The sequence below is a fragment of the Crinia signifera genome, chromosome 2, assembly GCF_055691185.1.
Source record: "Crinia signifera chromosome 2, ASM5569118v1, whole genome shotgun sequence".
Taxonomy (NCBI): domain Eukaryota; kingdom Metazoa; phylum Chordata; class Amphibia; order Anura; family Myobatrachidae; genus Crinia; species Crinia signifera.
This window is the reverse complement of record NC_139218.1, coordinates 116,022,778-116,043,490: the sequence shown is the minus strand read 5'-3', so window position 1 is coordinate 116,043,490 and position 20,713 is coordinate 116,022,778. Positions and strand designations below refer to the sequence as shown.

Below are 20,713 nucleotides of genomic sequence, written 5' to 3'. Positions count from 1 at the left end.
GGATGGCCCCACAGGGAACATAGGGTGTTGCTAGTGGACTTGATTTGAAACAAAATCCCCGGAATTATATGATTAATCACATGAGGGGGTTTGTCTTGAGATTTTAGAGTGAAGTGATGCACTTAGGCAAAAGTGACCAAATAATGTTCTAGGGCCCCAGGGAGATTTACATGCAATTTGGGCAAATGTGATTTCAGTGATAAATCGTATGTATAGTGCGCAGATTGCACGTACATGACAAGAAGTGTGATGCAATTCGTGTTCCCGTGTGCATTGCATCGCACCTCCTATCCGCACATGCCGCTGGAGGAATCCATCACCATCACCATCACCCGGTATTCTGAAGCATATTGCAGTGTGGTCTTCACCCTGCAATACATTAGAGGGATGGATTCCTCCTCCGACCCCGGTAGCAGCAGGGGACGGAGGAACAGGAGGAGCTGAAGCATCCTCTGTCCTTTCTTCTCCCTCCTACCCAGCAGTGGGAGCAGCAGAGGACTGAGGAGACACAGGATAACCTGAAGCCTCCTCCATCCTTCATTCTCCCTCCTCCCCACCCCAGCAACATCAGCAAGAGACGGAGGAGATACAGCAAAAGCTGAAGCCTCCTCCTTCCTCACCTGGGAACCTCCAGAAGCTCCACCCCATATAATAAGCTCTGCCACTGGATCTGAATAAGCGCCACCTTTTCCCATGTCGACCTAATGACTGTCGACCATCATGCTGTAGACCAAATGATCCCAACCCCTTTTTTCAAACACAACCTGTAACATGGCAGTTAACAGGTGATTGGCTTGACGTTTATCTCTCTTTATCACCCTTGTATTTATCTCTTGGTAAGGCTTAATACGGCTTAATACATCTGCTTAATACATCGGCTTAATACATCTGCTCCAATGGCCCCTATAGGACAAAAAAAACCTATTGGCCCCCATATAAAAAACAATCACACTGGTCCCTACAGGTAACAAAAATAAAATACAGAAAACAGAAAACTTGCATAAATCTCAAATAACTTTTTTCTCTTCGGCCTAGAACTGCAAAGGCACAGTGTGAATCCCTCTAGTCAAGCGCATTAACTTTTCAGTTATTCCAAATAGAAGAAACAAAAAAGTGACATTTATTTATTATTATTATTTATATATATATATATATATATATATATATATATATATATATATATATATATATATATATATAGGCACTTTGTGGCTTGCATTAATGTTCTTTTAATTGAAACAAAATAAAAATGTGCTTAGTCTCGTTTTTTTACGTAAACAGGTATGGTAAACAAGCTATATTAATGCTTTAAGTAAAATAACAATCTTAATAAAACAGTGTTGATCATTCATTGCATAAACAATTTGAAACCGGCAAACATAACAAAATAATAAAAGAGAGATCAACTACTTCTTCTGAGGATAATAATAAATCTAAGTTGATCAAATAAATAATTCATAGAATCTTTCATATTTCAATATTTGATTGCATCTAGTGTTGGATATCACATTATCAGACATTTCTCAATGAACGATCGGATGCTGGATCAATGTCCTTATCATCAGGTAAGAACTCAAGTCTATATTGGCCTGGCCTTGAGCTAAAGGACACATAGTCATGCTGAGACTCCTCTTCTAAAACGGTCATGTTAGGATTATAAATACGTGGTGCATCATAGAGTCCTCCAGATATCACCAATGTATCGTCAGGTGAGGAATATAAATTAGCTGTAGAAATAAAAAAGTTGTATTATAGGAGCACACTGTTTTGTTTAATAAAAATGAGCAAATGTTCATATATAAGATTGATACTTCATAAAAGATTAAATACTTTGCACATGTAATAATCACTTGGAAGCATACAAAAAGAAACCCTATTAGGCTAATAAGAGGCCTATTAATGATTCTACTGTATATGGGTATATGGGTCTGTTATACAGTATACAAAAAATTCTATGTTTCTGCATGTTTTTTTGTAATGGGTCAGAGACATTATCAGGGGCCTGATGGAGCTCAGCAGTTGTATACGGAACCAAATGCCAGATGCCTGATCATTTCTATTATGAAAAAATATTGACTTGGAAAAAGTTCTGTTCTCGGGCCGATTCAGGTTGGCTCAGTAAGCTGCGAACATCGCAGCTTACCGAGCACCTGAGATGCCGCCCATCTGGCCAAATTAATTATTAAATCATTCATAGCCACAAATCATGGCAAGTTGGATACTTAGTTATTGGTGACCATTTGGCCCCAAAAATGAATAGTGCACTTAGATTTAGACTAAAAAACATGCAGGGCCAGATGTACTAAGCTTTAAAAAGTGATAAAATGGAGAGTGATAAATCTCCAACCAATCAGCTCCTACCTGTCATTTTTCAACCCCATCCTGTGACATGGAAGTTAGGAGTTGATTGGTTGGTTGTTTATGACTCTCCATTTTATCACTTTTTGAAGCTTAGTACATCTGGCCCTCATTTTCAAGGGCAAGAAAAGAATGTCACTGTGTGGTGCACTCAGCAAGAATTTTTAATAAAATGTAACTTTTATTTGAAAAACATAGTTAAAATGTATTGAAATACATAAGGACAAACATATAAGACACAAACAATGTCTTATACAGTATGTTTGTCCTTTGTATGTCAATACTTCGCTACATTTTAACTATGTTTTTCAAATAAAAGTTACATTTTATTAAAACATCTTGTTGAGTGCACCACACAGTGACATTATTTTCTTTCCCTTGAAATTGTATTCATTCCATGTCCTGTGTTAGCACACCCTCTTTAAACTTCACCGATACGATAAGGTGTTAAATTACTAAATGAGGGTTAATGTCTGTTAAATACCAACCACATATTCCACCTGTGCGACTGACATCTCTTCCTTTTATTTCTGACATCTGGCCCTCAGTCTTTACATCAGATATGACTTGACAGTGTTAATAGTACTGTCAATGCTAAAACCCCAGTGCCCAATGTGTACACAATATAGCACTGTAATGAAGTGTCACATACTGTACAATAGTGTCTGGACATAAGGTACAAAATATCTGGACAATGGGCCCGATTTAGACCTGATCTGTGAATTCACACAGCGGCCGAGGATCAATGAATTGTGCGTGTGTATGGGCTGCAATGCATGTGCTCAATGCCCAGCTGTGATCAAGTCCTGCAATTTTTTCTATTCGCAAGGAAATTGACAGGGAGTGGGCATCTGGGGGTGGTAACCGACTGTTTTTGGGAGTGCCAAGAAAAACACAGGGCATGCTGAAGAAAATGCAGGGAGTGTCAGAGAAAACGCAGGCATGGCAAAGTCTATTAGGGGAGGGTTTGTGTTTTAATTGCAGCCACCTAGACTACACAGGGGCTGCCATGACTGGTGCCCAGTGTGAAAATCATTAGACGGTGAGTTAGTTCGGATGCAATTTGGACATTTTCACTCAGTTGAGAACAGTTGTGCAGCAGTACACATTCATTTGCAAGGCGGGAATGGCTGATTAAGCTGGAGGTGACATAAACCACCAAAGGTTTCTTGTGCTGCATCTGTTTAACAGTTTGTGTAGGGATTGTTGTGAGTGTGCTGTTGCTTGCAGCAAATGGGTGCAGGGGGAGGAATAGTTAGGCTAGGAGGGTCTTGTGACCGAGGAAGTCTGCCTCTCTGAGGGAATTTCAAAATCAATTGTACTTATTGTTCATAGCTCATTTATTTTTATTTTACTCTCCTTTACTCTCCTATACTGTCCCTTCCTCTCTTTAGTCTGTGGCTATCCCTGTATCTATCTGCTGCTGCCGCCATGCCTAGGCCTCATAAAGTAGCGCCCCGCCCGCTTGACGGACTCAGTGGACTCACCGGCTGCTGTTCCCGGGGCCAAGGCCTTCCCCGGTCCGCGGCGGGGTAGTCGGAGGAGTCTGGCAGCTGCGCTGGGAACCGGAGAGAGTCTGGCACGGGCGAACGCGGCCGGGAGTCCCGGCGGGCATTGCGCATTGCGATACACGGTAGCCGGATCTGTCAGGCGGGGAGGAGGCAGAGGGAGGGCTCACGGCGGGGCATTGAGCACAGGTCCCAGGAGACGAGGTGCTGGGAGAGGCACCAGGACGGGGCTAGGTCTGGTCCATCGCCAGCACATGCACAGGGCACACTAGGGGCTGTAGCAGTGCCCATAGCTGCGGACGCAGTGCGTCCACCAGGCACCACAGTGTGGGCTACCCTGTACAGTTATGTAGTGAGGGGCACTATGGCGGTGACCCCCCGCTCCCACCCCTGCAGTGCTGGGGATGTTGCCTTTGCACAGGGCTAGGAGGCAGTGGCTGAGGCGATACTGGCTGCTGCCTCATTGCAATAGGGGGAGGAGCTGCGAGTGCGCCCGCATAAGGGGCTTCGCACTCACCGGTGCAATGGTCAGCAGTTCAGGCAGTTCAGCAGCTGGTCGCGTTATTGACCCCTCTATTGGGCCAGATCCCACAGCAGTTGCCCTCTGCAGGGGCGCAAGCACTTAGTTCCCCTTCGCTGCGTACCAGTTTGCCGCCTATGCAGGGTACAGTTCCCACTCCGATGCTGTCAGTCCGGGAGGCACTACCAATGGAGGGTGCCATGACGTCCGGTCAGGTGGTTGGTTCAGGGGGCACTTCCAGCTCAGTGACGCGGAAGCGGTGGAAGGACCATCAGGGGTCTGCGCGGAAAGCTAAGTGGCGCAGGTGCAGGTCTCGCATGTCCTCATCCTCGGTCCAATTCTGTGAGGTCGGAGGAGGAGGTAGGTCGCGACGCCGACACCGAAATTCTAGACTCCGGCATCGGCATTCGTGGTCTACTAGCAGGAGCTCTGGCTCCCCGCTGTTCCCAAAGGGGGAGATAGTGCACTGTGAATATATGGCGGTGCTCAGGGGCTTGCGGCACAGCGTGCAGGAGAAGATCAAGGAGGGGAAATATGTTCATTTCTTCACCATGACAGTGCAAGCCGAGAAGGAATATCTCGAAGCAAAGCGTAAAGGGGTATCGGTGAGGAGGTCTATTGTACGTACCACAGGTGGCAAGTGGGTCTTTTCATGTTTTCTACCTGTTACCTGGAAACCAGGCCGCTGGAACACATAAACATGGTGCGTTACATGCACATGATCCATACCATGGTCCTGTCGGATGGTGGCGCATCATGGAAGTCCTATGAGGAGGACTTCCAACATAAACAGTCGGGGTCCACCATCATAGATTTCGGACGTGGAGATTTGGATGGGGCAGAAGCCATCCTCCTCTCCCGTTGCCCATTTCTCAACCCTGTTGCCCGTCGGGGCTGGCCCCCTTTCGGGGCAGGGCCGGTGGGACACCCGCAGGCCGATGTTTCGGGTATAACGGGGTGGGTTGTGCATTGGAGGCACGATGCCCCTTCAAGCTGCTCCCGTTGCTGGTGTCCCCATTCCATCAAGGATTGCCCCCGCAACAATCAAAGGGGTGCTCCCTCCAGGCCGGCGGCCGGGGTTGCTCCTCAGTAAGGCCCCTTCCCCAGTTCGGGTGGATCGCAGGGCCAGCTGGTTACGCGATTACCTGGACAGGGTCAGCGCAGCTTTCCTGGAAGACAGCTTTCGGTTTGGCTTCTGCCTCCCCATTCGAGGTGTGGTCACCACTGCGTCCCCCAGGAACCTCAAGTTGGCAGTGGAAATGCCCCACATAGTGCTCGAAAAGGTGGCTAAGAAAGTTGGGTTGGGACGGATGGTTATGTGCTCTCCCCGGTTGGGGTGGTCCCGAAGAAGGAGGCGGGTAAGTTTTGCCTTATCCAGCATTTGTCCCACCCACTGGGCTCATCGGTGAGTCCATTATAAGTCTTTTAAGGAGGCTTTGGCGATCGTTCGTAATTTTGGCACGGGGGCTTTGCTAGCAAAGATTGATGTGAAGTCGGCTTTCCGCCTGCTGCCACTACACCTGGACTCGTCCTGGTTCATGGGCTTTCAGCTACACACGTGATACTATGTGGTGCCTGCCCATGGGCTGTTTGATTTCCTGCACTTATTTTGAGCAATTTACAACCTTTTTGCATTGGTGCACGGAAAGGGACACGGGCTAGCCCGGCGTGGCGCATTACTTGGACGATTTCCTGTGCATGGGTTCTGCAGGGTTGCCGATGTGTGGGGCACGGCTTGATTCGGTACAGACTGTTTGAGTTTTACGGGGTTCCGATAGCTGCGGTCAAGATGGAAGGGCCGGTCACGTGCCTGTCTTTCTTGGGGATTGAGATCGATATGGTATGCGGCTGCTGCAGGCTGCCCCTTGATAAGCTCGTACGGCTGCAAGGGGTAGTCTCAATGGCTTTATTCGCAGGCAAGTTTAGGTTGCACCAGCTACAGTCACTGCTAGGCTTGCTGCAGTTTGCCTGCAGGATGATTACCATGGGTCCAGTTTTCTGTCGAAAGCTCGAGCGTGACATGGCTGGTATCCGGCACCCTCTCCATTTTGTCCGCTTATCGGCTGAACTTAAGAGGGAGCTCCGAATCTGGAGCTCCTTTTTGGAACAATTCAATGGGGTATTGATATGGCCGGCCCCTCGGCATAGCAAGGCTCAATTGGAGTTGTTCACGGACGTTGCTGTGGGATTGGTTTTGGAGCCTATTTGCACGGGTCCTGGTGCACTGCGCCATGGCGACGGGATTGGGTCTCTGAAGGCCTCACTAAAAACATGCTGCTGCTCAAGTTATTTCCCATAGTGTTGGCACTTGAACTGTGGGGGGATAGCCTGAAGGATTCAAGTATAGTGTTTTGGTGTGATAAACTTGGTGTGGTTCAAGCGATTAATCGCCAAGGTTCATCCTCCATCCCTGTGCTGCGACTATTGACGCGATTGGTCTTACGTTGTTTGCTGCTTAACGTCCAGTTCGTCACCAGGCATGTGCTGGGGGTGGAAAATTCTATAGCTGATGCGCTATCTAGAGGCAATTGGGCGAGGTTTCGGACCTTGGCCCCTGCTGCTTGTCTTTTTGTTGATTTCTGTCCCCCTTATGTTTGGCAGATGATCAGGCCGGCGTGGAGGGCTTAGCCATATGGACCATCATGCCCAGGACCTTGCGATGGTACCAGGAAGGGTGGCAGGAGTGGGAGCAATTCAGGCTATCCTCCGAGCAGGCAGGTAAGATGCCCAGGGCAGCAATGGTGGCTTTTGTCTGGCGTCTTTATTCGTTGGACTATTCTGTTGCCGCTGTGAGGCTGGGGCTTTATGGTGGTTCCTTGTTTTCCTTCTTGTATGGGCGGACTGACCTGTCCCGGTCGTTTCTGTTGTCTAGATCTTTGCGGGGCTGACAGCGGGCCTCACCGATGGTCACCGACCGAGGCGTCCTATTGATATCTCATTGCTTCCACCAGTGTTGGGTGCCCTCTGTGACATATGCTACCCTTGTTATGAGGTGCTGCTGCTTCGGTTGGCATATGCAATGGTGTATCACAGGCACTTTGGGATCAGGGAGCTGGTGGCGCTGTTTAAGCGTGCCCCCTCGCCATTGGATGTGACCAATGTGGTGGTCCAGGAGGATTCAGTTCTTTGTCACATGCAACGATCCAAGACTGATCAGGCTGGTATGGGGCGGTCACTGTCTTTGCTCCCGCGTGTGGTGGAAGGGGTCTGCTCGGTGGATTTGGCTTTAGCTTTCGCACCAGTGCGTCCCGACCGACCTAGCACATGGTTGATGCATAAGGGCAGGTCTCCGCTTAGTAAATACCAGTTCTGTCATGTATTGGAATAGGCGCTGGGGGCCTTGGGCCTCGATCCAAAGGAGTTTGGGTCGCATTCCTTTAGGGCTGCTCCGATCCAGAGATTCAGTCTCTGGGTTGTTTGCACTCTGCAGTCTTTCGCAGGTACATTTGGCCAGCTCTTTCTGTCACTTTGCAGGACCATGGTTCACTGGACGCATAAGCACTCGTCAACCTACTGTGGGGGTCTTGAGGTGTGTTGACATTCCCCCGGTGGCACAATTTGGCCCATTGCACCCGTTCCCAGTGGTGTCATGACGTCATGTGGCAAGGCCCGTGGACCTGCTCCCACACTCAGGGGCTGCCCCACTGTTTGGTAGAAACAGCGGGTGCATGTGCTTTACAGATCTCCAAACCTCAGAGACTGCTGCAGGCAGGATCAATGAGGGAGCGTCAGTGGCAGGGAGCTGTGAATTTTTAATTAATTATGGCGTGGTAAGTAATGCCCATCCCGATCTCCACACACTCAGCGCCTGTAATTACACACACTAGAAACTGTACCATTGAAAGTATAGAAATGGAGGTGTGGTCATGCCCCCTTTCCCGTGGCCACGTCCCTTTCTGATTTTGTACCGATTTCTGACCCTTAGATGTTGGAGGGTATGTCATAGGTGCTAAATCTCAGGAGTGGTTGTGGAATTCATCAACACATACAAGTTATCAATTCAGGAGCGTTGTGTTTCAAACAACAACACCACACCTGATTTCATTGCCATCATTGAGTATCAATGCAAACACATTTTAACATTATGGTGGAATCTTAACAAATTACAATCTTGGTTGTGCCAGAGCATACTGTAAGATGACATTTTTCAGCAATTTTGGAAATAAAAAAATCCAAGGTTTTCCTGGGCGGGTCAGCTAGTATATATATATATGTATATATATATATATATATATATATATAATCTTTTGTGTTGTTCGGCACTCCGGACGATGTAGTCACTTACCGCGGTGCCCTTAATATCGTTTGATACAGGGTGCAATCCCCGTCCTGGGATCAGGCAGGATCAGGCAGGATTTATTTCACTGCACTAGCACTATATGCACTTTACAGCGCATCCTGAAGAAAAGGCTGACAAGCCTTGAAACGTCGGTATGCTGTATCTGATGTCACCATAAATTTATAAAATATAATTACAAAAATCCGCGAGTGCCGTTTTCCTTCCCCTGTGCCTGATCCCAGGACGGGGATTGCACCCTATATATATATATATATATATATATATACACACAAACATACATACATACATACAGGGGCATCAACAGCAGTGTAGACCCCTGGGCATAGCAATGTATTGGGGCCCCTACCGATCCACCAGCGGTAGGGGTGGGGGAAGCTTTGATGTCCCCTGGGTGGTAGGGGGTATTATGTCAACCGCACAGCATGTAGGGCCTGGATCAGTAATTTCCACTAATTACCCCTTTACTGCACAGATGCTGGGAGATGGGGTGGGAGAAGGGAGCATTGGGCTGAATGAAGGGACCCTGATACATAACTTCCAGGGTGGTAAAGGATGTTTAATACGCAGAGGAGGGGTGTATAGTGAGCTTATTATTCATAATTTTCTGGTGGAAGGACAGTTTGCTTGACTGCAAATATCTCCAGTTCCCGGAAATAGCTTCTTAGATTTTAATGGAATTAAAAACTAGAGAATCCAACCTACCAAATGGTATTGGGAACCACTGTAGAGGATAAGAGTTCAGGAGGCAGAGCAATCTGCCAACGAGTATATAAAACTACATACCAGGTGTGTGGAGCTGGAGCAGTAACCAGCTGCTGGAAGGCTGATATCTCTGGTTCTGGGAACAGTAGAGGCAAGCTACTAGTGTCTATCAAAGAGGTAGAGTCCCAGCTTTTGGAATATACCCTCAGAAAAACTCTAAGTCAGACAAAACCTGAAATATCTGACTGGGAAGAGCAATTAACAGGCTTGGATGGGGACCACTGCTTCGAAGTTAGATATCTCCGGTTCCCAAGGGCCGATTAAAAAAATTATTGTACCCTTGGAAATAGGAGACCCTCAGCTTTCAGCCTAGGGCTCCTGGAGGGGGTTTCTTTGTACCCATAACCCCCCCCCCTTCCCTGCGTGTGCCACTGCAGACCCTTATAACTTCAGTATTTGATTTGCATATGATCTTATACTTTACCTGATTCAAATGAACTTTCATGGAGAGGGTGATGAGAGTACTGGGATCTTTGTCTTTTATACTTTTTCAAACTGAATGCAAGAATGGCCAGAGTTACCACAATTAGGATAGTGCTGAATACAGAAGTCAAGATTGTCTCAGAATACTTCAGAATGTATCTGTTAGTACCTGAAAAGATCAGAAAAATTATAAGTGACAAAAAAAGGAATTTGTCTAAATAGTTGCTCAACCTAAATTCAATTTGCAGGTGCACATTGTTACTGATGCATCCTAGAGGTTCTTTACAACAGTCTAGGGCAGTGTTTTTTCAGAAGCATCAATATTACATAGATGAGTCAATATGGAAAAAGGGCGACTGAGATGATCAATTTTTTTTAAATGTTCTCTAATTAATTCACAGTTATGGACAATTTTTTTTTTCAAGAGATATCTGAATGTAGTAAAATGCATGCAATTATTAATGCAGTTCCTTCCTACACAGTATAATTTAGAAAATATATCTATTAAGATAATATTATATTATAATTGCTTGCTTATTTAATTACAAAGACCCCTTAACCCTGTAGCCAATTTTTTTCATATGGGTATATTAGTAAACAAAGAATTTGCTCTCACTCATTGGGGGAAATTTACCAATATGAAAAACCTAGTTTTTCGTATTGGTAGTTTCCCTACGACTGCATACGACTGTTTAAGTCGTATGCAAAGTCGTGTTCCGGAGGGGGATTTACAAAGCAGTCAGATACGACTGCTTTGTAACCCTCCGATGGTGTAATGATTCGTATTAGCGGCCGTATATACGGCTGCTAATACGAATTATTTCTAGCAGTCTGCACGGATCAAGTCAGATCCGTGCAGGCTACAGTGTAAAAAAAATAGAAAAAATAAATAAATAAAAAAAAAAAAACGGCGTGGGGTCCCCCCCACAGCCGAAACCAGCACCAGGCTGAAGGAGCCGGGGCCGGTAATTAAAAATCAGGGAACCCGACAAATAGGGGTTCCCCGATTTTTAACAACCAGCCCCAGGCTCCAGGTCCGGGGCTGGTTCCCAAAATACGGGGGACAAAATGAGTAGGGGTCCCCCGTATTTTAAGAACCAGCCCCAGGCACAACCAGCCGGCAGGGTAATGTCACAGCCGGGGGACACTTATAATATAAGGTCCCGCGGCCAAAACATTCTCCCTACCGACCAGTCAGCCTGGCCAGGGGCCCTGGGGGAGTGGGGACCCCCCCAATAAAGGGGTCCCCCCCCTCCAGGACTTACCTGACCAGGCTGAAGCCTGGTGCTGTCCCCGATGCCCCTGGGCGGTGGGCATCGGGCTGATTATGTTGTAAAAAATAGATAAACCATTGTTTTTTACTGTGGCACTACAAGTGCCAGCAAGCCTCCCCAGCAAGCTGGGACTTGGAGAACCACAAGTCCCAGCCTGCTGGGCATTAAAGGGCCCGCTGGCACTTGTAGTTCTACAGTTAAAAAAATAGTGCACAAAACACACTGATACACTTTTAAAATAAAACTTTATTACACACAAAGCCCACACATACTAATACTTACCTATCTTCTTCCCATAGGTCGCCCTGGTCCTGTGTCGGCGTCTTCTGGTCCTGTGTCGTCTTCTTCCTCCATGTCGACGTCGCTGTCGGCGATGGTGTCCCCGTCCGGATCCGACGAAATCCATTTGGGAAGCTGTGGAAGGAAACCATACTCACCTGTCCCAGCGCGACGTAGTCCAGGTAAGGGTCTTGGCAAAAAAATAAACCGACACCCCGAAACCAGACCGGACTGACGGAGACGCACGTGTGTTTGTTTACATCGTGCGGCTCCGCCTCCCGAATGCCGCTATTGGCCGCCTTGCGGCCTAGCGGCTCCTGATTGGCCGCTAGGCCGCAAGGCGGCCAATAGCGGCATTCGGGAGGCGGAGCCGCACGATGTAAACACCGTGCGTCTCCGTCAGTCCGGTTTGGTTTCGGGGTGTTCGGTTTATTTTTTTGCAAAGACCCTTACCTGGACTACGTCGCGCTGGGACAGGTGAGTATGGTTTCCTTCCACAGCTTCCCAAATAGATTTCGTCGGATCCGGACGGGGAAACCATCGCCGACAGCGACGTCGACATGGAGGAAGAAGACGACACAGGACCAGAAGACGCCGACACAGGACCAGGGCGACCTATGGGAAGAAGATAGGTAAGTATTAGTATGTGTGGGCTTTGTGTGTAATAAAGTTTTATTTTAAAAGTGTATCAGTGTGTTTTGTGCACTATTTTTTTAACTGTAGAACTACAAGTGCCAGCGGGCCCTTTAATGCCCAGCAGGCTGGGACTTGTGGTTCTCCAAGTCCCAGCTTGCTGGGGAGGCTTGCTGGCACTTGTAGTGCCACAGTAAAAAACAATGGTTTATCTATTTTTTACAACATAATCAGCCCGATGCCCACCGCCCAGGGGCATCGGGGACAGCACCAGGCTTCAGCCTGGTCAGGTAAGTCCTGGAGGGGGGGGACCCCTTTATTGGGGGGGTCCCCACTCCCCCAGGGCCCCTGGCCAGGCTGACTGGTCGGTAGGGAGAATGTTTTGGCCGCGGGACCTTATATTATAAGTGTCCCCCGGCTGTGACATTACCCTGCCGGCTGGTTGTGCCTGGGGCTGGTTCTTAAAATACGGGGGACCCCTACTCATTTTGTCCCCCGTATTTTGGGAACCAGCCCCGGACCTGGAGCCTGGGGCTGGTTGTTAAAAATCGGGGAACCCCTATTTGTCGGGTTCCCTGATTTTTAATTACCGGCCCCGGCTCCTTCAGCCTGGTGCTGGTTTCGGCTGTGGGGGGGACCCCACGCCGTTTTTTTTTTTTTATTTATTTATTTTTCTATTTTTTTACACTGTAGCCTGCACGGATCTGACTGATCCGTGCAGGCTAAAACGCAAATAGAACAGGAAAATGGTGTTCTATTTTCCTGTCGTATTTGCGTGGGTGTTTCACACCACTAAGCAGCCGTATTGTCAGTACGGCTGCTTAGTAAATCAGAAACCACCATTCTTTTGAATGGTGATTTCTGTCGTATCCTATCGATGGTGTAGGGCATTCGTATTTGTAACTACAAATACGAATGTTCCATCTTTAGGACTACGAATTGTTGTATTTTTGGGATTGTAAATCCCGAAAATACAAATTCGTAAAAAAAAGGTGTATTTCTCCCTACGAATACACCTTTTTTCTACGAATCCATTTTGGTAAATGTCCCCCATTGTATCAGGATTGATGAAAAAATATAAGCCATAATTCAGAGACGGTTACATTTGGTTGGTGTGTGTTCAAACTGAAATCTAAATTGCAGTGTAAAAATAAAGCCGACACAGAGAAACAAAATAATTCACCCAAAAGTAACTCTTTCTGCACATTTGACATCAGCCCCATCTGCAGTGCACATGGTTTTGTCCATTAAAGAAGGGGTTTGCTTTTGCAAACCAACCTGAATCACCCTATAGTTTCACTGTATTATTTGAGTCTGTTTTTGCACCAAATATAGCTGTAGATAATCATTACATATATCAGGATGTATGCTGACACTTCACTGTTTCAGTTCATGTTTTAATAAGGACAAATGCAATTGTTTGGTTGTATGAGACAAGTGATTTTAGTGATACAAATGTCAACATAAGAGTCCTGGCTTCCTAATCTTGGGACATTATTGTTCACCTTAAGCGGGGTATTCAATGTGAGGGTTACGGCAGTCAAGCTTGCTCGACCGCCGTGACCCAGTCCCGCTCTCAGTCTGAGAACATGCAGGCGGGATTCAATGTCCCGCCTGCCGGGGAGTTGCGGCCGGGAAGAGGCAAGCTGTAGCCGGCAGCTCGTCACTTCCTGGTTGTTCTCGGCAGAACGGCCCGACATCTTGTGATGTCGGGCTCGTTCTGCCGAGATACCCTGCTCAATGCTGTTGGGAAAGACAGCATTGAATAGGGCCCGGCGGGCATCTCCCCGACGGGAGATGCTCTCCGGTGTAAGTCTTAAATCTATATAATCCATGTTATACATTGTATTTAGATGTTATTTCCAACTTTCAAAATTACGGCAACAGCACTCCTTAGTGTTTTTTACTGTTTGAATTCATTTTGGAACTATGAAATAGTTTAGTAAGGAGTTCTGCAGCCTACTGTATATAAGGCAATGCCAGAAGCATAACATATCATGTAGCCATGGCAGTATCACTGGATGGCAGACTTTTTGTACAGTACATCAGAGATAAAAATACAAAATGAATGAGGGCAGTGCAGTGTAATGAGTATACAAAAAAAACATTATACCAAAAAACAAAAAAATTGGCAAATAAATACATTTGATACACTAGTAATCCCAATACAAGGATAAATATGACATAATAATGCATTTAAGCATTTAAATCATACTTGCCGACATACTTTTTTCTCCTCTCCGGGAGAAGCCCGGAGAGGAGTCCCGACAGCAGCATGTCAGGGGGCGGAATGGGCAAGCATCATCAAGTCCCGCCCCCATGACAGTCAAATAACGTAATTCGCGGGTCCGCAAATTGGGGGAGGATTTACGTGATTTGCGTCATTTTAGCCCCGCCGCTGACCCGCGAAAACCGGAAATTTTGTGCAGCAGGGAAGGGGTGTGCGAGGACTGCCTGCCCAATGTGGGAGGATTGCCCACCTTTCCGGGGGGCCGGGAGGGGGACCTGATTTTCGGGAGCTTCCCGGCAATTCCGGGAGGGTAGGCAAGCCTGATTTAAATTCATCCTAACAATAACAGGGATATTTTATTTATCTACCTAATGTAAATGCTTATAGTAAATTTCTTTATTTACCCTTTGGCAAGGGTGTTACTACCATAGGTGCAAAGGGTCCCAGAGCTGAAAGGGGACCACTTTGCTGTCAGAGTAATATGTTTTACATACATTTATCACCATGGGGCCCACGAATATCTAAGGTACACCTCTGCCCTTTGGATATAGTTAGGTTCATCCCGCTCTTAAGGGATGAATTGGGCACATTCCTGAGGTTGGACTAGTACTTAGCAAGTTCAGAGAAGGTGGGTTTTCCACAGCTCAGGTTATGTCGGGGGCTTATGTCTTCACCGTGTAATTATATTATGTGTTTATATTGTGTGGCTGACAGCTAATTGTCTGCAGTGCTTTCTTTGCCACCCATTTCCTGATTCACACTGTTATCAATAAAAGCTATAATTATAAAAATCATTCTAAACAATACATTTAAAATGATAATGATATTAGTAGCACCAGCCTGTTTAATATTTACAAAATTACAAATAAAGGCACTAGGCAAATAAAAATATATCTGCTTTTAATATTATACAAATTGAAAACAGTCTTGGGGGGGAGGGGCCGGAAGAGGAAGCCGCACAGACACGTACTGGAGTGTCTCGTGCATGATCCTCTAACCGGGCAAGTGCTGTGGAACACGGAGCCGGTGGAAACCAGAAACCAGACCCCAGACCTTATTACCAATCTCCCCGAGCGGTCCCTACTTCAGAGCCGGGCTCAGGACGGAGCTGCAGGTTGAGGCAGCGCAGACCAGCGAGGAGTAGCAACGGGACGAACACAGGCGCCGGCAGAGTGGAACCCGGAAGGGGCAAGCGACGCGTCAGAGGTAAGGCTGAGAGACCGGAGCGGGACTGCGCTCACGGCAGCCGAAGACCCCAGGAGCATTAAACCTCTCGAGCGGCATCTACCTCGGAGCCGGGCTCAGTACAGAGCCGCAGGTTGAGGTATTGCAGACCGGAGGGGTATAGCGACGCGACATACGCAGACGCCGGCCGAGTGGAAGCGCCGTATCAGAGGTCGGGCAAAGAGACCGGAGCGGGCTCTCGCTCACGGCGACCGAGGACCCCCGAAACCCCGACTGTAGCGCGAAGTGCTTTATCGCCCCCCACCTCGGAGCCGGGTGTCTGACGCGGTCCCGACGCTGCAGGTAGAGGTGGGACAGCCAGAAAAACCAACAAACAGCTGGAGGAGCACTCGGTGGTTACCATTTCAAGCAAAGGGTGCCAGATAAGCCAGCTTGGCCTGCAGGAGACTACAACACAGCGGATTCCGGAGTGGGAGACCTGACAGACACATGAGCTGATTGCAGGGGTGAGTGCCAAGCCTTTGGCTGATTTTTACTTTTATCACACACTCAAAACTCCCCATAACTGCATATCTAGGCTCAAGTCCAGGCCCACTCCGAAGCAAATAAAAAAGAATAAACAAACTCTTAAATCCGCACAAGAGAAACTGGACACTCAGTGTTAAAAAACATACTGTAGTCCAGCAGAAATGATGTAATAATACCAGGCCGGTCAAACTGGAACACTGTGCCACACCGGGTTCGTTAGCAAAGAATGTCAGCGAAAAAGCAAAATGATAAGTAGTAAACTACCAAACATATAGACAGCATGTAAAGGGAGGGGAAGTTAGAATAGAAGCAAGAAGAAGGGAATAGGAGGGGAAAGAGAAAAGGAGAACCACAATAAAAGGAGAGGGAAGGAGGAGAGGAGAGAGAAACAGAATTGAAGATTAAGAGTATATAAAGCAGAGATTGAATAAAATTTTAGTATCTCTATCTACCAATTAAAGGGAAAGACGGAGTAAAGGGACAAAAGAATATATATATATAAAAAAGTGAAAAGGCGAAAAAAGGAAGAAAAAAGGAGAGGGAAAAAAAAAAAGGTGAAGGAGAGAGAAAAAAAAAAAAAAAAAAGAGATATATATATATATATATATAAAATACACTAGAGATAGAAGAAAGATGTCCAGTAAAAGCCGCAAGGGCAATGCCCAGGAACCAGCGGCTATTTTTGGCACCAAAAAAAGCAAACAAGCTAACCAACAGGTGGTGTCAACACCCGCTATGAGTCCCTCCAGCTCAATCTCTAGATCAGATTCATCCCAGTTGGTAGACCCAGATCCCTATGACTCATTGATCCAAAGAATCACCAATTCTTTTAAAACAGAATTAAAAGCTGCAGTGACAGAACTGAAATCAGAGATATCATCTCTAGGGGCCCGGATAGACACCTTGGAGCATAAGTCCGACGAAATATGTCACTTCCAGACAGATCTCTGCCGAGACGTCACAGAGATGAAAACAGAAATCTGTCTCTTAAAAGAACAAGTAGAAGACCTGGAAAACAGGTCAAGAAGACAGAATTTACGTATACGTAATGTGCCTGAATCCATTGAAAATCAAACTCTGCCCATATACCTAAAAGAGCTCTTGCAACACATGCTGCCGAACTGCAAAGAGGACCAGCTCATTGTGGACAGAGCACATAGAGCATTAAGAGCGAAACCTGCTGCAGAGCAACCCCCTAGAGATATAATTATTCGAGTCCACTATGACCATATAAAAACAAAAATTTTGGACTATAGCAGAGCAACTCCAACTATACAATATAAAGAATCATCCCTGTTAATATTTCAAGATCTCGCCCCATCCACACTGAGGAAGAGAAGAGAGATGGGAGCAATCACCAAAACCCTACGTGATCAGAAGATACTGTATAGATGGGGTTTCCCCTTTTCTCTAAACTTCTCATATGATGGAAAGAAATATATGATTAAAGATCCTGCCTCCGGGACAACAATACTACAGGGCATTGGTTTAGACCCGGACCCCCGAAATGCCCCAATGGATGCCCGAGGGACTTCTGAACTAAGGAAGCCGCCGAGTGCGGTATGGTCCCAGAAATAAAACCGCTACATGATGAACATTTTTTTTTTTTTTTTTCTGTTTTGTTGTTGTATTTCCCTACAGGAATCAGCCCTCAAACTCAGAATAACCAAATCTGACGCGCAATAGACTTGATATAAAGGCACAGCAGAGGCTGAAAAGAAATGTTTACAAATTTCTTGAGGCACTTAAGACATGTATAAATAATTTTTGGAACCCCGATTTGGGGTCCCAGAAAGACACTTTGATTTTCCACATTAAGATAAGTTGTCACATTCTTTTTTAGGAGACGCTTTGTTTAATAGTATAAAGTCCTAAGGTATGAAAAACTGCCACATAGACTACACAAAGGGGGGAGGGGGTGGGGGGAAGGGAAGGGGGGGGGGGTAAAAAGGGGGGTTAGGTGGGGGAGGAGGGGGAGGGGTAAAGGGAAAGAAAAGGAGGGGTAAGATCCCACACTTCACATAACTCCCCAATAAGGGGTCTTAGATATCGTCACTTTAGTCAATATAGTAATTCCACGGCACCTTTGCCTTTCCACATATTTTTTTTTTTCCTTTATCTTTTCGTTCTGGCCTGCCCTTATCCTAGTTTTCTAGTCTTCCTTGCGCCTAGACAATATGTTGCACACACTCCCCACTCTTAGGGGACCTTATCTTTTTGATAAATGCGTGCCCTGTCCCTTTATAAAACATATCAATTATTCGCCACTATGTTAGGGAAAAGTCTGCACGAAATTCAGCAGGTTTCACCGAAGAATTAGGGAGGCCACACCTAAACACCACAGAAAAACAGGGTAATACTATCTTGATGCCCTGTGTTAAAAGACCTTAACCTTATCAGTACACAAATTGGTCAAACCATACCATAGTTGGTAGGAGGGGTTGCCTGTATAATAGTGAATAAGTAGTGGTCAACACACTAATATGTTTGCAGGTTAAGCGAGCCAAGTGGGGCATTTGAATGATAGATATAGTTTCCTCTACAGAATTCCCCACCCACCTTCCTATATATGTTAGTGAAACATCTTCTTCTTCAACTCTATTCCTCTTTTTTTTTTTTTTTTCTCTTTCCCTTTATTATTATATTTGTGTTTGTGTGTGTGTAGTTCATCAGGAAAATATCGGGATAGACTCCCATATAGGTTATCCGAAAAAGGAGAGTCCCAAATAAAAATTAATGGCATCTTAAACCCCTAATTAGGAAAACTAGAGAAATGGGGTAAGTCATCTATTTATACCTATTACATTTCAAAAAATTATTGCTTCCCTCAGCTACCCAAAGAATGGAGGGTTTGGGTATAGGAGCGGGATCTAAAAGGTTCCAAGACAGCTGACTAAAAAGAGAGAGGGAGGGGAGGGGTGAAGGAGGGTAGGGGGAGGGAAAGGAGAGAGAGAAAGAAAGGTAAATGGAAGGGAGAGGGAAGAGAGTGAAAGGAAGAAAAAGGAGAGAAAAGAAAAGAGATTAGGGAATAACATAACAATTGGTCCCCCCCCCCCTTTTTTTTTTTTTTCCTCTCAGACCTACTCCCTCATAAACCCATAATTCCCCTCTTTTAGAGTTGTCTATTAGCAGGTGACAAAAAGAGAAGTAGTTTTACTAATCCGCTGATCATTCTCTTAATCCCCTGCCTCCGGTGAGTAGTTCTAGCGGCCCTTTGCCCCCCCCCCCCCCACCACAGAGATACCCTACCCCGTGAGGAATCCCTCTAACAAGGGACCCCTAAAGGGGTGTGTCACCGTTTACTAAAAATTAACGGTTTTTCTAGATGCGCACAGACGCATCAAAATTTCTTTGTTTTATATGTTATGTGTTGTCAGTTCCAGTATATGTTGTGTCATGTCCAGTAGGTTCTTCCCAAGGGTGCTGCCGGTATGTATATCAAATTAGGAATACGCAGGTCTCAACAAAAAAATCCACTTTAAAACTACTATGTCCATAAGTATAATGTCGCTGAATGTTAACGGCTTAAATTCCCCGCGAAAAAGGACTATGGCCCTTCAGTTCTTCAAAAAACAAAAGGTCAAAATTTTACTAATTCAAGAAACACATTTTAAAACTAAACATCCCTCCCTCGTGTCACGAGCATTCCCAGAGGTATACTATTCCACCTTTGCCAAAAAAAAAAAAGGGACGGCAATCTTAATACATAACTCACTGGCCCACAAAATAATTCAACAATACTCAGATCCAAGCGGCAGATTTAATATTATAACTATCTCCATCGCAAACAAGTTATTTACAATCGCCTCAGTATATATTCCAAATTTAGAACAAAATAAGTTTTATATAGATTTCTTCAAACAATTAGATAAGATATCAAAGGGCAAAATAATTATAGGAGGGGATTTCAATGCAATAGTCGACCACGACATGGACAGGCAAGCGGAAACCACCCCAGGCCAGGCCGTGAGAAAGGAATCAAAAAGACTACAAGAAAACATAATGTCAAATAACCTCTATGACGCCTGGCGGGCTCTCTACCCAAAGGACCGAATATTTACGCACTTCTCTATTCCACATAAAGTGCATTCCCGACTGGACTATTTCCTTGTAAATGCACAACTAACCAAGGACCTGACTAAGGCATGGGCTATCCCAGTGGTCTGGTCGGATCATTTAGCTATTATAATAAGTTTCCAACTCAATAATTTGGATCCAACAGGATATAGATGGAGACTAAACTCCTCAATTCTGTCCAAACAGAAGGACAGGAAGGAGATAGAAAATTCGCTAATAGAATTTTTTGAGCTAAACAATACGGAGGAAGTTAAGCCAGCCATAATTTGGGAAGCTCATAAAGCGGTAATCAGAGGCCATATTATAAAACTAACCAAAATCCAAAAAAATAAAAGATGAAAAACTAATAAAAGAATTAGAACAACAGATTAACATGCTAACTTTTAGCCATCAAAAAAAACCTAATCGGAGTATATATAGCAATCTCCTTGCTTTAAAAAGCCAACTATTTCAATTACATTCAAAAAAAGTTGCAAATACGATGAAATGGCTTCAATATAAATTTTATTCCAAAGGTGACAAAGCCGATGCTCTATTAGCCCATCGAATTAGAAAAAAAAGACAGAGAGATCGAATCTATTCTATTAGGGACACTGACAACAACCTAATATACGATCCAAGGGCAATGTCGCAACA

At 45.7% G+C, this 20,713-nt stretch overlaps 1 protein-coding gene across 1 annotated transcript in view; it reads right to left on the bottom strand.

The window, feature by feature from the left end:
• Nucleotides 1–1,210: 1,210 nt before the first annotated feature.
• Nucleotides 1,211–20,713, bottom strand: part of LOC146058844 (uncharacterized) — a 58,437-nt gene continuing 38,934 nt past the window's right edge. Inside the window, exons 3-4 of the mRNA XM_083171054.1 lie at nucleotides 9,873–10,040; nucleotides 1,211–1,727 (exon numbers count right to left, since the gene is read on the bottom strand). Coding sequence (XP_083027180.1) covers nucleotides 1,513–1,727; nucleotides 9,873–10,040 — 383 coding nt within the window. The 3' untranslated portion in view covers nucleotides 1,211–1,512. The remainder of the gene's footprint in view (nucleotides 1,728–9,872; nucleotides 10,041–20,713) is intronic.